This window comes from Sinocyclocheilus anshuiensis, unplaced genomic scaffold (assembly GCF_001515605.1).
Source record: "Sinocyclocheilus anshuiensis isolate Anshui unplaced genomic scaffold, SAMN03320099.WGS_v1.1 scaffold1626, whole genome shotgun sequence".
NCBI classification, from domain to species: domain Eukaryota; kingdom Metazoa; phylum Chordata; class Actinopteri; order Cypriniformes; family Cyprinidae; genus Sinocyclocheilus; species Sinocyclocheilus anshuiensis.
Window position 1 is genome coordinate 176,518 of NW_015547254.1, and position 19,647 is coordinate 196,164.

Below are 19,647 nucleotides of genomic sequence, written 5' to 3' on the forward strand. Positions count from 1 at the left end.
TCTCAATCATAATTAATGTAATAAAGTATGCTCCTAATATGCTATTTGTTTTTAAACGTGGGAAACCAGCCACGTGTCACACCAAAGAAAAAACGAGGACAAGTGTTGGCAACCATTGCAGGAACATTTATTAGTAGCCTGGGAGTGTTACTTAATTTACAATTTATAAGTCACATTTTTCACTGCCCTCAAGTGTTGCTGTATATATTTTATTTTTATTAACCTTTATTAGCAAAACGTACGGCTAACAATCTTCAATCTAGGAACACGATAATAGGATACAAGACACAAAATTGAACATCAAGTTTCAAGAACACCTTTTTTCCCCACAAAACTTTAAAAAAAAAACAATTTAAACCTAAAACTACAAGGCAATACAAAACAAAATTTAAAAAACAATATTTACCCAGATCAACCCCATCAGACAGCTTGTTAAAGGTGAGGGTCATGCAGGCAAGACATACAAATTTTTCTTTTGTCATTTATTTCCTGCAAGAAAAACTCCATGTCTTCAATTCTCTCAAAGGTGAAAAGAAAGGGAGCCCGAATTTTGTCCTCATCCATTTCACCTTCATGGAAAATAGTGTGAATAAATAGGTCCCGCATTGTTATGGCCAACAAGGCATCATCCTCGGTCATCCTTAAGATCTGTGGTAAGTGAACTTTCCCAGCAAAGTGGGGTCTGTTTTCCTCCACCCAGTCACAGGCCAGCAGAATCTGTTTCATCACTGCCGAGTCCTTTGTGCAAAAAGATAAGACATTTCAATAATGATGTAATTAGTCAAGTGCTGCTCAAGCACTTTTATGAAACAGGAAAGGTAATTACAAACTATACAGTACGTGCATAATTATTATGCAAGTTGATATTCTGGTCTTTTTTTTTTTAAGCACATTTTACCAAATCCAAACAACATCAATCTTAATAACTACTATTAATTTTGTATTTAATTATATATAAGTGATATTTAGTTGTTAAAGGCTGGAAGTGAAAAATGCCTTATACTCATAAGGTGTGCATAATTATTAAACCGGTTTTCTTTTACAGGTAAAATGCACCAGAAAAGAGATTTAACTCAGACTGAAAAGTCAACAATTATTAAATGCCCATGAGAAATATTCAAAAGTAATGCAATGCAGAAATTGCTAAATGAAATCATGACCACTGGACAGCGAAATGGTAACAAAAAAGGGACTTTGCTAAGATTAAAAAAAAATCCTAAAATATGTATCATTTCCTGGATGATCCACAACTGTTTTTTGTTTTGTGATAATTGCTCACGAGTCCTTTGTTTGTCCTGAGCAGTTCAACTGCCTGTTGTTCTGAAGAACAAAGCAAATGTTTCGTAATGGTCAAAGTCCAGACTTTAATCCAATTGAAATTTTGTGGAAGGACCTGAAGCAAGCAGTTCATAGGAGGAGGAAACCCACCAACATCACAGAGCTGAAGTTGTTCTGTACTGAGGAATGGTCTAAAACTCCTTCAAGATGTTGTGCAGGACTGATCAGCAGTTACAAGAAACATTACCTGCAGTTATTGTTGCAAAAGGGGGTCAGACCAGATAATGCAAAGATTCACATACTTTGGCCGCTCACAGATATGTAACACTGGATCATTTTTCTCAATAAATAAATGGCAAAGAAAATATTTTTGTCTCATTTGTTTGTTTGGGTTCTCTTTGTCTACTTTCAGGACTTGTGCGAAAGTCTGATTATGTTTTGAGTCATATTTATGCAGAAATATAGAAAATTCTAAAGGGTTCACAAACATTCAAGCAGCACTGCATACTGCTAACTTTTAAACTGCTACAACATCTTGAGCAACAAACTACATTGTCCTGGCAGAAGAACTATTTCATCACTATACAGTAACCAGATATGTTCGGTTAAAAACATGTATCTTACCTGAAGCTCCCCAGACCGTCTCAAAGATCTTGTCGTAAGAAGACCTGTTCCTCATTGCCTCCCAGAGTCTTAGGACAAGGTTCATCTTTGAGCCTTTTGGGTCCAGGCCACATTGCTTGCACAGCTGTCGAACCATGTCCACCTATTATATAAAAAAATAAAATAAATAAATAAATAAATTACAAAAAAAAAATAATAATAAAATAAATATATATATAATTATAATATTTTGCTTATTTAAACAAAAAACACAGTTAATTAACTTTAAGATTACTTTGAGATTGATTAGTGCATCTTGGAGCCTCTCTTCTGTGTTTTAGAGATCAGCCATTTTAGCAGACTGCCTTGGTAATTGAAACTTTTCATGTTCCGTGTTTAAAATATTGTCCCCCTTTCTAGTGTTTGGTCCAATCCAAGGTGCCCAGTAGTTATAACTTGGTGATACCACAAAGGGGTTCTTTCGGCTGCCTTGACATTAAAAGAAAAATGCTTCATTACAAGAAAACATGTTTTTGTGTGTTTTGTATAAAGTGTTTTTAGTAGCTGAACTCGATGACAGACAACTCAGTAAATACAGGAGCAGAGATGTAAATAACTAAGTATGGTGTGTGAGCCTACAGTAATACACTTCAGGGACTACAGGTATATTCAGTTGAGAATGTTGTTTACCACAGTTAACAGTGCTATTAAGGTGAAACAGTGATATCAAGATAGGAAGTCATTGTATCACAGTATTTTACAATCTTGTGGGAAATAGATATATGCCTTATACTTCCTACTTTGAGTAAAGAGACACCCACTTGTTAATAAGCCACTGCAGATGATTTCGGAAGTCACAGAGTCCCAAAATTTTGTGATACTGGCATTGCCGTCAAAGTCTGCTGGTGGGGCCTCTATTTCACTATAAATTCAAGCATGGTATTAATAAAGTATTGTCAATTTTTTTCTTTATCATTAAATGCAGTTTAAATGGAGACCTTTCTGTGAAGGTCCATTACAACCACTGGTGGATAGTATCCACACTTGAAACAAGAATATGAGTGGTCATGCATAGTCAGGGCTTCAAAGTGCATGTAGGCGTGGAGTATTGTGGCCTTTTTAGGGAAAGACTCAAAGGCAAACAGGTAACTTCAATTGCTCGGCTTACAGCATGGTGAGTCTAAGAAAGTATAAGACATAATTAGGTACACATTCAACAACAACAACAGTACAACATCTACATTAAAGGGCACCTATTGTGCAAAATTCACTTTTACATGTTGCTTGAACATAAATGTGTGTTGGTAGTGTGTGTACACAACCACCCTATAATGATAAAAATCCACCCGCTCCTTTTTTTTTAATCCCCATAAATCATAAGCAGTGTCTCACAACAAGCAGTTAGCAAAATCCGTAAAATGTGACGTCAGTTTTTACAGGCCCTGCCCACGACTGTTGACGGACACTGCCGTATTAGCAGAGACCCCACCCTGAGTGAGCTGCACACAATCTGCCATGTTTATCTTCACGCCAGAACATTTAAAAGCAGCATTCAAGTAAGAAATGTGTTCTTATCAAAGCTATAGACGTTATTCAGTCCAGAGCAGTGAGTGATTTTCTGTTTTTATTTTATTGTTTCAAAATCCTGGGTTATTTTTTTAACCCAAATGGGTTATTTTTTCAGTGTTTGGGCAGTTTTTGTGTTACCCAGCTCCTGGGTCATATGTAACAACCCAATGTTTGGGTAGTTTTTTAGTATTACCCAGCTCCTGGGTCAGACATAACAACCCAATGTTTGGGTAGTTTTTGTATTACTCAGATCCTGGGTCAGACGTAACCCAGCGGTTGAGTTATTTATCGCGGGGATTTTGCCTTCTCTTCTGGAGAGAACAGTTCTAAGCGCCATCGAATTTATGCATTTCTTCGGTAAAATACAGGTTTGTGTACATTTTATTTTATATATAAAATCGTTACTGTGCTGTAAATCGTTCAATTTCATGCAGAGCAACATACAGGCGCGCGGTGTAATCACCTAACGTCGGTCTTATCGCGTGATGGAAAAGCCTGATACTCTGCATAAAATAAACGATTTTATTCATAAAGATACAGAATACAAATACTTTGGATGTTAAAATATTTCCTCAGAGCTGTTTACTGTTTGTTTTTGGACAGGTTATGAAGGCAGTGGCAGTATAGTTCGGCTATGAGTGAAACGCAGGGCGGCGGTCTCAGCCGTGAGCAGTTCCCCACCGAACATGACTCCAGCTCGGGCACGAGTATTTTACCAAAAATTGAGTGGATTTAAGTTCATCTGTAAATATTATTTCATGTATAAAGTAAAAAAATAAGCTATATTATAATAAAAATGAATCAACCCATTAGCTAGGTTAAATAAACCCATTATGATGGGTTACATAAACAACCCAATTTGCTGGGTAAAATTAACCCCATATGTGCTCTGTCCTATATTTACCCAGCCCTTGGGTTAAAAACAACCCAAATTGGGTTGTTTTTAACCCAGTGTTTTTTAGAGTGCATGTTTGGGGCACGTTGCCTTTGTAGTAGTGAAATGAAGACTCAAAAAGCTCTGTGGGATCTCGAAAAAAAATAAGCTATATTATAATAAAAATGAATCAACCCATTAGCTAGGTTAAATAAACCCATTATGATGGGTTACATAAACAACCCAATTTGCTGGGTAAAATTAACCCCATATGTGCTCTGTCCTATATTTACCCAGCCCTTGGGTTAAAAACAACCCAAATTGGGCTGTTTTTAACCCAGTGTTTTTTAGAGTGTTGGGTCATATTAACAGTGTAGACAGCAGCATAGGTAATGTATATTATGCTGATGTCACTTAATACACAGATCTAATATAAACATGCAATTTCTTTCTCAGCTGTACCTTCACAGACATAACCAACTGTATTTTTGTAACTTGTGTGTGTTTTTAACAAACTTGTGTGTATTTGACAGTTTAAGTGCAATAAGACATAAAAGAGATCTTAGTTTAATGCTCACATGCCGTGTGACAGCCGCTTTCTGTGCACATGCTTCGGATGTGTGCGCTCAGAAAACACTATATCAGAAGTTTAAACTAATATGGCTTTAAACCGCATGATTTTAGCGCGATAGACATTATAATTAGGGGTGCACCGATCCGATATTCAGTATCGGTATCGCTCCGATACTGGCATTTTCTGCTGGATCGGGGAATCGGTCAGACAAGACTGATCCAAATCCGATATAGTGAGTATACTATTCTGTGTTTATTAAGCCCCACAAAAGGCACAAACACTTTATAAAAGCACCATAAAGTTTTCGTGCAATATATTCCAAGTGTTCTGAAGCCGTTCCTAGTTTAATGTGAGGTACAGATGAATATTTAAGTCAAATTCACGTAAACTCTTCTCTCCGCTGCGGCTGTCAGCGTTCAAACTGCATATCACGTTAGGTTTTGACAGACAAGATGATGAAACTCGCTCCAAGATGATTCAATGTTCCTATTGTTATACTTGATCTGTAGATAAAGAGTTTTGCATAAAAGGACTTTATCTTGCTGGAGTTTAGTGCTGTTTCTAAAGCATGTTAATTTCTAACGGGTGTCTGATAGATCACTACACTGGAGTAGAGAGCACTATGAATTGTTCTTCATGCGCACAGTAACTGTAATTTAAAACGGATAAAAGAAGAGACTCAAACTATCGCACAGATATAATACACCAATATTAATATCTCTTCCCTTTGTGCTTTGAACTTTTCTGTGCGGAGCGCTACGCTCTGTGACTCCATGTTGCTTCAAGCGCATCATTCTATGCACAGGATGCGCATAAGCGCTTTGTGCCGCTCTGTATTGGAGCCTTTCATATTATAATACTTTTGCGCAATGAAATATTATTAATAGCCTTCTTGTTCGGTCTTATCTATCATATGTTGCATATATTCATATATAATAATAATTACTTTTTTCATTTTACAACAACACAAAGAGCAATGTGTAACATTTGACCAGATTACAAGTATTTACATTATTTTTTTTAAATAATGTTTTTTCTCTAAATGTTTACATTTTATAAAATTGTGAACTTATTTTTTTTTCTAGAGTTGCTGCTGAATTATCCACTAACCTAGTTTATAATAGTATTTTTCTCATAGATTATGATCATATATTTTTTCATTTGTTATTTTTCTTTATAATTAAGTTGTCTATATTTAGCAGATTGTGTGTAACACAAAAGAGTGATGATCAGGTACTGAGGTGACACACTGAGGTATAGAAATTCTTCACCGATTAAAAAAAAAAAAAAAAAAACCTGCGCTGTATCGGATTGGTATCGGTATTGTCCGATACTCAGAATTTTTGGTATCGGATCGGGATCGGTTTAGAAAAAATAGTATTGTGCCACCCCTAATGATAATCAAAACCAAACAGATGTTTTTTTGGCAGAGTATTTGAGGTATGAGCTGTACTAGCACAGCCCTATTCTGGAAAGGGGGGCTGGGAGCAGCAGCTCATTTGCATTTAAAGATACAGGCACGAAAACAGTGTGTTTCTGCTTCCACTCAAAATAGGCATTTTCAAAATGATATAAATGATCTGTGGAGTATTTTGAGCTGAAATTTAACAGACACATTCTGGGAACACCTGAGACTTATATTACATCTTGTAAAAAGGGGCATAATAGGTGCCCTTTAAATGTGCTTCTTACCTGAAGTGATGTACGTAGTACAATACACATGTTACGGAGTAATCAGAACATGAGACGTGTGTATCCATGTGCAAGGCTTTATTACAAAGGCGTGGTCACAAAACGGGCAAGGTTCAGACAACAACACAGGTACATCACAGGCAAGGCAAAGAGTATTCCTAGGGCAGGCGAGGGTCTTCGATCGGCGAACGTAATCCAGAGGGCAAGGCAAATGGGTAATCCACAAACAGGCGATAGTCCAGTAAAGGGGCAAACAGAGTCCAAACGATAAGGCGATAGAAATCCAAGGCAGGCAGAAAATCAGGCAACCAGGCAATCAAATAACACGAGTCAAGACTAGACTAGAACTAGGAACAAATACAAGACTAGGAAAAGGGCTCTGTAATGTTGCTATCATTAACTGAGCGATATGTGCAAACAATACTCTGCGTTGAATGGTGGTGTGAGACTGATTTATATAGTGTGTGTTATTGGTAGCAGCTGTGTATGATTGGTTTCAGGTGAGCTTGTGATTAGTGCAATGGAGCATGGGAAATGTAGTCCAGGGTGATGTGTAACAGTCTGTGTAGTGTGAGAGTCCATGTGGAGAGCGGGTGACCTCTGGTGGTGAGTGAACGGAAGTTTATAGACCGGATTCGTGACAACACAAATGAAGAGTGATTAGAATATGGTCATTGAAATTGTGAATTCCATCACTCCATTCTTGATAACGGTACATCAGCCCACAGACAGGACATGCCCTTCAGTATGTAGAAAAGCCTAAAAAAAAGTAAAAGAAAAAGTAGAATAAGGTGTTATTGACTGATATCAATCATATTTTATATAGCAAATTCACTGTGCACCTATTGTACAACCCTAACTTTGCTTTTACTTTGTTTTTAGCTAAATCATTATGGCTAAGCTGACATGGATGATATTTTTTGACATGTCTCACCTTCAACAACACCAGTATATGTCACAAGCTTGGCGCGTGCTGTAATGAGCACTGGCTCACTTAGATGCCCTGCACACTCCACGCAAGATGTTTCTTTTGGCATCAATTGCCTTGGAAAATCTTGCAAAGATTTGGAGCCAGTGATCAAATGCTGGGGGAGTTGGGAAGGTAGACCTTTTTTTTGCAGTAAATACTGTACCATCCTCTGGAGGCCTGCATCATCAGAAGGATATGCTGGCCCTTCACCTCCACCTGGTCTTGCATTGATTTCAAGAACTTGTGTGTCATCATGAATCTCAACTGGATCTAGCCTGGCATCAATCTCTGTAGTTCTGAACAGATGTCGGTAGTTGTAAAAAGATGCCATTTAGCCACTGTTTTATGGAGACATGACTGTCTTGCTTTGGCACATGGGCATTGCCAGGAATTCTTTTTAGAATCATATGCTGCTATTAGCCTGCCCAGTCGGCTGTGGTGTGATATCTTTGGCTCATTGTGACAAGAGGGGCGGGGCCGAGAGCCGTGGGAACGGAGCGAGGCCGGTGGAGTAAATGCTAATGCACGACACCTGTGCCACTCACCGGTCTCGAGTCCCACGGAGGAGCTCCGGAAGGATAAAAGGAGGAGTGATGACAGTGTTGGACGAGAGAGGACCAGGCCTGGACTTTATTTTGTGTTTTGTGTGCGGCAGTCGTCCGCGAGGGGCTGCTGCTTTACTTTCATTTTGTGTTTGTTTTATTATTAAAGTTTTCTTTAAATGTTCGCTTCTTCCCGACCTGCGAACGTTGTTACATTGGTGCCGAAACCCGGGAGGAAGGAGGGACACGCTGCCAGAGATCCCTCGCCGCTGTGGTGAGTCCGTGGTGCTCTCTCCCCTCTCTGTCTCTCCTCATCCTTCCGTCTCCTTTTCTCTCGCCTCGTCTGTCTGTCCTTACCCCCAGGTACGCCGCGGCCGCCGTGATCGGCTCTCCCAGAGGGAGGAGGGGGGAGTAGAGCGCAGTCTCGTGAGTACCTCCCGGCCTGCGAGGGGCGATGGGGGTATGTGACGAGAGGGGCGGGGCCGAGAGCCGTGGGAACGGAGCGAGGCCGGTGGAGTAAATGCTAATGCACGACACCTGCGCCACTCACCAGTCTCGAGTCCCACGGAGGAGCTCCGTTAGGATAAAAGGAGGAGTGACGACAGTGTTGGACGAGAGAGGACCAGGCCTGGACTTTATTTTGTGTTTTGTGTGCGGCAGTCGCCGTGAGGGGCTACCGCTTTACTTTCATTTTGTGTTTGTTTATTTTATTAAAATCTTAAATGTTCGCCGGTTCCCGCCTCCTTCTTCCCGACCTACGAACGTTGTTACACTCGTATATTGATAAGAATTTTTTGGAAGGAGGCCCTCCAACAGTCACCTTAACTGCAAGTGCAACACCTGCATCAGCAGCTGCTTTTTGGCGGTTTAAGCAGCTTTGCTTACTTGTGTCCCCAAATATCTTCGCAGCAACCATTTCTGAAAGCACCTCCTCCTCCATAATGATGGATGCATTGTCCATTCGTGGGCAGAACAGCAAAGACTTTAGATGCATGCACTCATAAGGAAGAATTCTACTCCTGACTGCAAATTCAGAATTTGTCTTGCATTCATTCAGTTCACAGATTATGTTTTGGCTTGCACCCCATGTTTTTTTCTGAACATGTATAGGAGAGCAAGGCTTAAAGAATGCTTTGTTAACAGCAGAGATGCCATTTTTGGCATCAATGCATTGGCATGACAGGTGCCGTTTAGCTGAAATTTCGGTTACCTTTTGCCTGTGTTTTCTGTTAATGTGAACCAGCAAGTTCCTTTTATTTATTTGAATGCCACAGTGCATGCAAGTCACCCTGACTTGCTGCCTGACACATAATCCTACTGACGATGGTGCTGCTGGGTATGGAGGTGGAGCTGCTGGGGATAGAGCTGGAGGTGGTGCTGCTGGGGATGGATGTGGAGGTGGTGCTGCTGGGAATGGAATTGGTGCTACTGGAGGTGGCGCTGATGGGGATAGAGCTGGGGGTGGTGCTGCCGTAAATACTGGAGCTGGTGCTGCTAGAGGTGGAGGTGGAGGTGGTGCTACTGGAGATGGAGTTGGTGCTGTTGGAGGTGCTGCTGCTGCTGCTGCGGGTGGAGGCTGTCTGAATGACGTTTCTTTGCAACTTGTTAGATGTTTAATCAGAGCATCCCTTCTGATCAATGTTGATGTGCAGTAGCAGCAGTGAAAATGTGCTGCTTGTCTGCAGTCCTGATTGCACTTTACGATGACATAATCTAAAACGTAGAAAGAATAACTTTGATCAACTGTCTTGTTTACAATATTTTATACAGTGCAGTGCCCCTGTAGAGGTTTTGGGGTAAAGCGACTTGCTCACGAACATAAAAAGATTCATCTTGGAATTACCAGATGCCCAGTCAATAGGACCAGTGTGGGTGAAGATTTTGTTCTGTCCAAACAGTTATGCTAAGTTCACACAACAGGATTTAATTAAACTGAGTTTACGAACCCCTTTGGAAGTCTGTTTTTTGCATATTTTAGACATACTCTATTGTCTTCATCTACGCTACATTTTCTGATAAAATATGACGTGATTAACAGAAAACACATAGTCTGAATATTTTTGGATTATTTAGTTAATCCTTGTGTGCAGAAGTATATGAACCTTTGAGATTCAGACTTTCCAAAGGTTTCACAATGCAAGGAAATGTTAAATGAAATTATGTTTTTATTTTCAAAGTCTAGGGAGAAATGACCAAGGCCAAAACATGTGAAAAACAAAAGGATTCATAACTTTAAAACATGACCACACAATAATTTAACTGTATAAGAAACTTACAATAATTCACGCACATTCCTTTATGATGAACTGCAACTCGAACATGATCTACTACATGATTTTGTAGCTCATTTAAATGGTTATACACCAGTTTGCAGTAGGCACAGTGATATTTTCTGCAGCAGATTGTGCATCTCTCAACAGAGAGAAGGGGACCGTGTCCTTTATTCAGTATTGTCTGATGCTTCTGTGCAGATTAAACAAACACACACCATTAACATCATCTATCAGCAAAAATAAATAATGATCACAAAACTCACGGTTCATTTTTACGGTTTCTGACTCACGGATCGGTTCGTGTTTTGTATTAGCAAGAAAAAAAATTATTTAAATGTAGCTTTGCTTTCCATTTATTACTTAAAGCTAAGTATTTCTTCGATACCACAGCAAAAACTAGCTACTAACCTAACCAATAAAGTTCAAACATGAGTAAAGACAAGTGAACAGCCAGTAAAACAAATACACAAATTACAAGCACAAATAAATACAAAAGAACAAAGATAAAAATAAAATAAGTTCAGTAGTGTTGAGGTACAGAAATATAATAATTAAGTGTAAAATAACACTGCATAGTGTTCACTGTATAAATTAAATATAGATGAATCTTTGTCAAAGCTGTGTTTTGTTGTTTGATTAGAATTAAATGACAGTAGCAGGTATTTATAGGCTGCTTCCCCTTTAAAGGGGGTTACAATGCTGTTTCATGCATTCAGAGTTGTTTACACTGTTAAAGAGTTGGATTCTCATGCTAACCATGGACAAAGTTTCAAAAAACAATTTGGACGTATGACAGAGTATTTCTGTGCCAAAAATCTTACTTCCGGGTTCGTACAGGATTCTGAGAGTTTTTTTTCGATCGTGGCTCTTAATGACGTAAACGTGGGTGGAACTCCTTATATGGGCATTACTCCCGGAAGAACGCGCCCGCGCACGCATCGACCAGAGCGAGAGCGAGATCAACGCACTTCATCCAGCGGCAACGCTGCACGGGACTTGCTGGGGAAGAATGTCTCCAATCCAAAGAAGTGTGTTTTTGGTTGTAAGGGAAAGATAACCTTGTTCAGCTTCCTAAAGAATCCAGCGTTATATAAACAGTGGATACAGTTTGTTTTTCCGGGGCAGCAACGGAGTTTCACAAGTGTGTTTGTTGAGGAACGTTTTATAAACAAGGCCCAGTTCGAAGCTGGATTAGCACATGGTTTGATACTGAAAGATGGAGCGGTCCCAGCTATAAAAGATCCCGGTCATGATTCAGAACTGCAGACGGTAAGTGAAACGGCATCAAATGTCTGTTTTGTTGGCATTCGGCGCCCAAGTGCTCATCACTCTTTAGCTCTGCCCACGGCGCGCCTCCAGGAGCACGGCTTTTCCTGGAGAGAATCGTAAAGCTGTATCTTTCTTTTATAAATATGATCAAACTAAAGACTTTTTGGAGATATGAAGGATGCCGTACTACTCTATAGGTACTCAAGATTAACATGAGATTGGGTGAAAATGTGTTTTATGCCCCCTTTAAGACATGATGCACGGATCCAGTATAATCCCAGATAGCAAGAACGTTTGGGCCAAATGTGGCTGATAGCTGTCACATTTGGCCTAGGTATGGCATGGCTGAGCACATATGGGCCAAACTTTAACCATATCGGTTTTGCCATGGCTTTAGAATTGGAGGGAATTTTCTTTTGGATGACAATTTTTTTGAGGTATATGGCCCAGATGATAGCACACAACTGAGAGCCATATGTGATATGGGCCAGATCCGCGCCAAAGGAAATTTGCTGACTGGGATGATACACATCCAATTTCTTTCTCAGCTGTTTACGTTCGCTTAAGACATAACCGACTATGTTTGTGAGATGCGTATTTTGTCATAATTTTATGTGTATGTGTCTGTTCAAAAGCAAAGAGATGCGAAAGAGGGGTTAGTTTGGTGTTCACCGCTTTGAAACGCACATCTCCGCGTGTGCGGCTGTGCGCATAGAAAAAAGCGCGCGAACACCGAATTAATTCTCTTTTGCCTGTTCTTGAGGTAGAATAGTTTAAAATCGAGTGTATATACACGTACAAAAGATAAACTTTCACTCTATTATGTTTAAATTTTGGCAATTAATCCGAGGATCACATGGTGCCGAACCATGGGGCCTGTCCATAAGGATCACAAATCAACTACGATCCATTCAACCCCTAATAAATGTATATCTAAATATTTATGTTAACATTAACATTCATGTCGAGATAAGTCTAAGGAAATATTTTACACACGTCTCAAAGTTCAGTTTATCTTTAAAGTTTAGTTTTTACATACTGCCATTACCTCGAATTGTCTGTGACCGTCACCGTCCAACATCTTTCCAAACGGTGCCCTCTGCGCTTTGTAGCTCCTCCTCACTGGACGTCCGTGTAGCTCCTCCCCACTGGACGTCTAGCTCCACCCATTTGCTCTGCAGTGAGCAGCAAATGGAGGAAACTCCTAAAAAAGAAAAGCTCCGTATCCAGAGCGATTTATTTAAATTATCTTAACAAGAAAGACATTTAAAACTGCCACTAAAACTTATGGACTTTTAAACCACAAAATGTACACTACTGTTTGAAGTCAGTAAGATTTTTTTTTAAAGAAATGAATACTTTCGTACAGCAAGTTGCGCATTTAATTGATAAAAAGTGACAGTAAAGACATTTATAAAAATATTACAAAATATTAAATACAGCTTCGATAACACATTAATAAATGGCTTTTTTTTTAAATATATTAAAATAAAAAAAACAGTTATTTTAAATCATAATATTTCACATTATTACTGTTTTTACTTTATTGTGCTCAAATAAATGCAGTCTTATAGGAGACTATAGAATAAGTAAATATGTTATTGATTTGCATTATAAACATTTAACAAAACATTTTGTGTTTTTTCTTGAAAAGTGTTTTTGTGCCATCTTAAATAGACATCTTTAGTTTCATTTGTAAATATTGTTACTTACAACATGTTACTCAACATTAATTTTCATATTTTTAAATTACATATTAAGTGGTGCATATGAGAGAAAATGCTTTTTGTATAAGAAAAATGCATTTTTGCAGTCTAGTTTTGGAGAAAATCAAAAACATCTGAATTTTTGTACATTATAGTGGTGGTAAGTCACATGTGATGGTATACATATGCAACATGGCCATAAATTAATGACATAACATGTTACCCAATCCAAAAATAACATGCACACCTTTACATACCTGAAGATCAGGAATGGCCTGGTTTTGAAGGGTGTGCTAAAAGTTGCCAAGCAGGATGATTTTCAAAATCCCCATCATCATAAAGCAAAGAGGCTGTATGCTATTGGACTTCACACCCTCTTGTTCGGGTATTGTGTAGACAGTTTGATTGGAAGTGTTCCGATTTTGTCCCATCATGTCAGCCGATGCAACACAATCGCTCACAACAAATCACTAATATGTAACATTTAGCCTAACACTAAACAAATAAATAGCCTTCCATTTATACAAAGTCCCATATTCAGATAAATCCAACCTGAAGTGGAACATAAAAACAAAACAAGCTGTAGCATGAAGTCTCACAGGCCCCCATAGATGATATTTAATCTCCTGGCAGTGAAATTAAAAATGTTTTCAATCTGAAAACACTGAATGTAAATCAAAGACTACACTGACTTTTATTTCTTTACACCTAAATGATAAGATAATGTGCTTATGAAACACATCCAGGTGGCAACTCTAGCCAACATTTAGGTTTTATTCGTTTTCAGTCTTTGAACAACACACTCGGGAGTGGAATTACAGGACAAGAGCGGATTTCTTAAGAAATTAATCATAGACAAGAGCTCGTTCAGAAAGCAGACGCGTTTCTGAATTAGCCTGAACTTCAGTCGTTCATAATGGGTGGAAACAAATGACATTTTTCAGGGCATCATTGAGAGCAGAGACTTGAAAGACCGGTGTTGTTGTGGGTGTTGGCGAATTCTCGATACTGCACTAGTGTAACAGGCGGGTTCCACACACACAGCGCACTGAACTTTCCTGTCAGTGGACGGGCTTTACTCATCCCAGTCAGTATCTGAGCGGCTCTGAGTGGCTTTGGGACGCGAAAGGTCTTTTTCCAACTGAAATATACTACAACTGAAAGCAAACGCTAAATAAAACAACAGAAAGAATCATGGAAGTCAATGGAAATGTCGGCAGATTCGGTAAGTTTTGCAGTGATGTCATAATTATTCCGTGCGAGAAGTGTAAAGAAAATTGATTTGAAGTGTCAACAGAACAGGCTATTCATAAATAATGGCTATATGAACACCATAATGTGAATATTTGAATGTTACAATACAGATTTTATACAAAACAAGTTTATTTGAAACAGATTGTTAAATATTTTACCTTGGTTTTTGCTTTCGCGAGGTTCTTTTCAGTCATGCGACGTGTAATGACCATCTTGTTTACTGTTGCACACCCAGAACTGCTAATAAATGTAGAGCATAGAACATTTTCCATCACTTCAGGAGTTTGCTGACTTGTCTTACATTTGAGAACTTTAATATACAGGGTAAAACAGATGCATGAGTTCACAATAAAACCATGTCATTTATGAGCATTGCAGCTTACAAACAAATACACACTAGTGGAGTTAACGTTGTTTATATATTGTATGAATAACATATTCTTTTCGTGGACCTTCATTTGCACCAACCCACGTTCAGCATGACGTTAACTAATGTCACGCGAGGATTCAACCAGAAGAAGGCGCCCTATGCCAAATTACGTTTGAACTAGTGATTCATTAAAGTGACTCGTATATTTGAGTCGGTTCCCTAACAGATTCATTTAGATTCGTTTACTGATTTGTTCAAATTACATCTGCTTAGATTCTATAGAGATTTTATGTTTGATATGACTTTAATAAAGCTATAAGAATACAGAAATAGCTCAAATGGATAACTCTTCACCACCGTTCTCTCTTTGGTAAAGAGTTGGACTCTCACAAGCAGAACTGAATTGAACGACATGACGCCTCTTTAGTTGGTCAGCAGATGCAGATATCCAGTTCATTCAGTTTGTCTCATTTAGTACCGCTACGAGTCTTGGCTTGTTCAGTGCATGGGGCGGTTCGTTCAGCAGGTCCAGCCAATGAACTGATCTATCACAACCCGCCTGGAATGCTATTGGTTCGCGTTTTGGTCAGCAATCCTGAGCTTTAAAGGGGAGAAACGTCAGCAAACTAAATAGCTAGGAGTCAAATCAGACCTATTCCTCCATTTAAAAGATTCGTTCAACCAAAGATTCTTCCATAAGCGAGATGTCTCAAGAGAGAAGGCTCGTTTGTAGACATCAGGATAAATCTATATGTTACACGGAAACTTCTATCAGGAGGACGTAAAGTGGTTTTGTATTTAAGCAGGCTGAGAAAACGATACCAACAAGCAAAAATATTACATATATTGTTATTATGGCACAATATATTTAAATATCACAGTGCATTCCATAACATGCCAGACGTATAGATGCGAAAATCTGAGATACATAGAGCAAGTGAATCACAAAAACCCAATCCAGGATGATTTTCGCAGGTTTAGAACCCGCCCATAGAAAGAGACTCGCAAACGTCATGGTTTTCTCGCCTCATGTTATTTTTCTAGACAAGCCGATTACAGTCGATCCATTTGAGGAATTTCGGCCAGGCCATGTCATGTCTTGTGTGCGTAGGCTTCGCAAAAGGACGAAATCCCAGGAGTTAGTTTACCAAGAGCAGTGCAAGATCGTGGCATACGAGAATGGCAAACGCATAGGTGGGTGTTGCATTTGTTGTCGGGCGATCGTTCATTAAATACCCGTCCGTGGATTAAACGGCATGAGATTTGTTTCACTTTCTATGGCCGTAGTTCCAGAAAGTAAAGTTTCCACCAAAATAGTTTTTATTTATTTATTTTCACTACTTACTTCAAAACCAAAACAATGGGATCTCATCTAAATTGTAAAAAGTAAGATAAGAGCTCGCAATCACTGTACATGTTGTAAACTGTAAACATTTAAAGGGGTCATATGATGCTGCTAAAAAGAACATTATTTTGTGTATTTGGTGTAATGAAATGTGTTTATGCGGTTTAAGGTTAAAAAAACATTATTTTCCACATACTGTACATTATTGTTTCACCTCTATGCCCCGCCTTTTTGAAACGCGTCGATTTTTACAAAGCTCATCGGTCTGAAAAAGCGAGGTGTGCTCTGATTGGCCAGCTATCCAGTGCGTTGTGATTGGCCGAATTCCTCAAGCGTGTGATGGAAATGTTAGGTCCCTTACCATACTGTGATACCTGGCAACCACATGTGACGACCCCGGGCTGGACTCCGCTTCGTCCACGGTGAAAGCCAATTCGGTGATCGACAGCGCGAAGTTGAAGTATTTCCTCAGCGACCAGCACGGATCAGCTCCAGGCATGATGCATTATATGCATTATATGCATAAGCGATATCGTCCTCTTTTGGAAGGCTAAACAAAGTAGTTTCGCTTTCACAACGAAGCACACAGCGCCTTGACGACATGGCGGCGGCGGCAACAATACTACAGCGAGAATAAAAGTTACGCCTAGGGCTGCACGATTAATCGAATGCGATTGTCATGCGCATTTTGTTAAAAAAGCCGGTTCTGTAATCAGCAAGAAATCATCATCACGTGCTTTCAGATGGAGCAGCATTTACTACACATAGCCGTAGTAGAGAAAGGAAAAATTGAAATCGCATCATATGACCCCTTTAAGTGACTGTGCAGGGTTAATAAAATAGCATTACCCGCACATACAGACTTTGAAATAACATGAAGTTTGGTTTATGGAATCATTTTATGGAATGATTAAAACTGTAAATGTGTCAACCAATCTCTGCTACATCTTGCACAAATCAATGCGAAGTTCAGTGGCAGGCGTTTTGTTTGCTGTAAAAAGCTGCACTCTAAATATAAAGGATTAAAAATGTTAAGAGCATTTACAAAATACCATGATGAAAAGCAGTGGATGTTTATATGCACAGGATTCAGTAAAGCTGGCTTCAGAGGGAGGTCACAGATATCCTGTACTGTTTCATAAAAGTGCATGAATGATACACTTTTTTAATGTTTGGGATTAGGAATGAGCCAAGGGGATTTTCCTGTTCAGCTTTTTGTTGTTTTGCTGTATGGTGTTAATTGAATGCCATTGTTTATTTTTTTTACTGAAAAAAGGAGAGTAGGATTACAGAACTTTTCCAAGGAAAGAATGAATGGTTTTGGCGGTTGACTTGTCACAGTTTAATCTCTGGCTACCTTCCAGTGATGAAAAATCAAGCTTAGCGGGTTATAAATAAAGACTTTTCATTCACATTTCTGTCTGTGCTGAAGAAAATAGTTGCACCCAGGGCTTCATAGATGGAAATTCCAGTTAAATGGAAAAAGTCTTGAGGAGTATGACAATAGCATCAAAAACACATGAAATAGCATTATGATCATCATTTATTTTCCCACTTCGTTGCAGCGTCCTGAAACTGAATGGATTTGAATACTTCACCTGCTATGTTTACATACATTTTAGCAGTCAAACTGAAGAGCTTTTATGCAGATGTTAATTAAATTGAGGTTGATCCAAAAGAAAATTGAAACATGCGATCTTAAGCATTCTGTTGATAATGCCATATATAAAAGTTTGAATCTGACTACATTCACTGTAAGGTTCAAAAATACCTAACTTACACGTGTAATACTATTATGTAGAGATGTGTAGTTACTGAAAGACAAATGGGCTTAAATGGAATGATGATTGCTAACATTTGATGGCTAACATAAATGATGATGGCTAACATGTTTACACAAGATAGTATTTTGGAGCAACAAAGTGGATGGGGGCTGGGACGCTCCAAAATGACAAAAACACACCATAAAAGTTAGATAATAAAGTAGGGCTGCACGATAAATTTAATTTATCGCATGCAATATTTAATGCACATCTTGTCAGAAAGCCGGTTCTGTAATCAGCGGTAAATCTCCATCACGTGCGTGCTTTCACATTGAGAAGCATTAACTACACAGAGCTGTTGTTCACTGACCAGCTGCACAAAAAATCGCGCGAATATGAACGTGACGGGCCTTAATTATAACATCCAAGTGAAAGATATAACACCAACATGTCAGAAAAAAAAAAAACAATCACTGAATTGGAAAAAGAATCACCCCCCTCCTAAAAATGACTGGTAAACTCAATCAGGTGTAGCTAATCACCTTCTCAAAATGGCACACAAAGCCATTTGACTTTCAACTGTGATCAGCTGTGGTTATTTTGATTAGTTCAGCATGAAAAGAGCTTTCCTGAAGCATTTCAGCTCTTGGTGGTGCAACTGAAGCAAACAATCATGCAATCATATCTGAGCGTTGCTAAAGCACATGTTGAAGATTCTGAGGCAGATGAGACTAAAAGTGAATTATTTGGCCTCAACACCAAATGATATGTCTGTCGGAAATCCAAAACAGCTCACCATCCAAATAAAAGCATGGAGGCGGTAATATCCTGTTATGGGGTGTTTCTCTGGAGCACTATAGGATAGGATAGAAGGAAAAATGGATGGGGGAAAAATCCCATCAAATTCTTGAGGAAAATCTGCTGCTCTCTGCCAGAAAGTTGGGAAGAAGGTTTACCTTCCAACATGACAATGACCCAAAGCACACCGTAAAACTGAGCACACTGTGGCTGAAGGAGAAAAGGGTGAATGTCCTTGCATGGCCTAGTCAGAGCCCAGACTTAAACCCGATTGAAAATCTGTGGAATGACTTGAAGACTGCAGTCCACAAACACTCACCATCAAATTTAACTGAACTTGAGCAGTTCTGCAAAGAAGAGTGGACAAATATTGCGAAGTCTAGATGTGTAAAGTTAGTAGAGACAGAGACAAATCCCAACAGACTAAAGACTGTAATTAAAGCAAAAGGTGGTTCAACAAAATACTGACACAAGGAGGTGATCCTTTCTCCAACTCAGTGATAAATATTGCTTAAATATTTCACTATAGTAAACTCAATATTTTACTAATGCCCAGTTTTGTTTTGGAGGGCCTTTAAATGTTTGTATTACCTTTTTCCTCGTTTGCTGCCTTTAAACTGCTATTGAGGTGAATGCTTACGAATAGCTTTCTCCATATTCTCCATATTTCTTTGGCTTTTATTCCAGCAATGGCACAACTGAAATCCACTTTGCAAATCATACCTGGCATACCTGGCCTAAATGCTTTTAAGATCACAGCAATGAGG

The 19,647-nt window shown here is 39.0% G+C and overlaps 2 protein-coding genes across 3 annotated transcripts in view; one reads left to right on the forward strand and one right to left on the reverse strand.

The window, feature by feature from the left end:
- Nucleotides 1-8,820: 8,820 nt before the first annotated feature.
- On the reverse strand, nt 8,821-12,733 carry LOC107701638 (uncharacterized). The gene is made up of 3 exons (XM_016503675.1): nt 12,693-12,733; nt 10,379-10,565; nt 8,821-9,815 (listed from the first exon to the last, which is right to left on the reverse strand). Exons 1-3 carry the CDS (start codon nt 12,723-12,725, stop codon nt 8,821-8,823), a joined length of 1,215 nt encoding a protein of 404 aa, XP_016359161.1. The 5' UTR covers nt 12,726-12,733.
- A 1,628-nt stretch (nt 12,734-14,361) lies between these two features.
- The window catches only part of LOC107701657 (1-phosphatidylinositol 4,5-bisphosphate phosphodiesterase delta-1-like), a 25,265-nt gene continuing 19,979 nt past the window's right edge, over nt 14,362-19,647 (forward strand). Inside the window, exon 1 of one of the 2 annotated variants that reach the window (XM_016503704.1) lies at nt 14,362-14,575. In XM_016503704.1, the coding sequence (XP_016359190.1) occupies nt 14,545-14,575 (31 nt within the window). In that variant the 5' untranslated portion in view covers nt 14,362-14,544. Of the gene's footprint in view, nt 14,576-16,026; nt 16,169-19,647 lie in introns of those variants that run through there. The other variant, XM_016503702.1, reaches the window with a different exon arrangement.

What these genes read in the sequence shown, in the direction of transcription:
- LOC107701638 (XM_016503675.1), bottom strand. Translation starts at nt 12,725, where the DNA reads ATGTTGGACGGTGACGGTCACAGACAATTCGAG. An exon ending in ACGGTCACAGACAATTCGAG is followed by an intron (nt 10,566 to 12,692) that starts GTAATGGCAGTA and finishes TAATCTGCACAG; the next exon opens with AAGCATCAGACAATACTGAA. An exon ending in AGGAATGTGCGTGAATTATT is followed by an intron (nt 9,816 to 10,378) that starts GTAAGTTTCTTA and finishes TCTACGTTTTAG; the next exon opens with ATTATGTCATCGTAAAGTGC.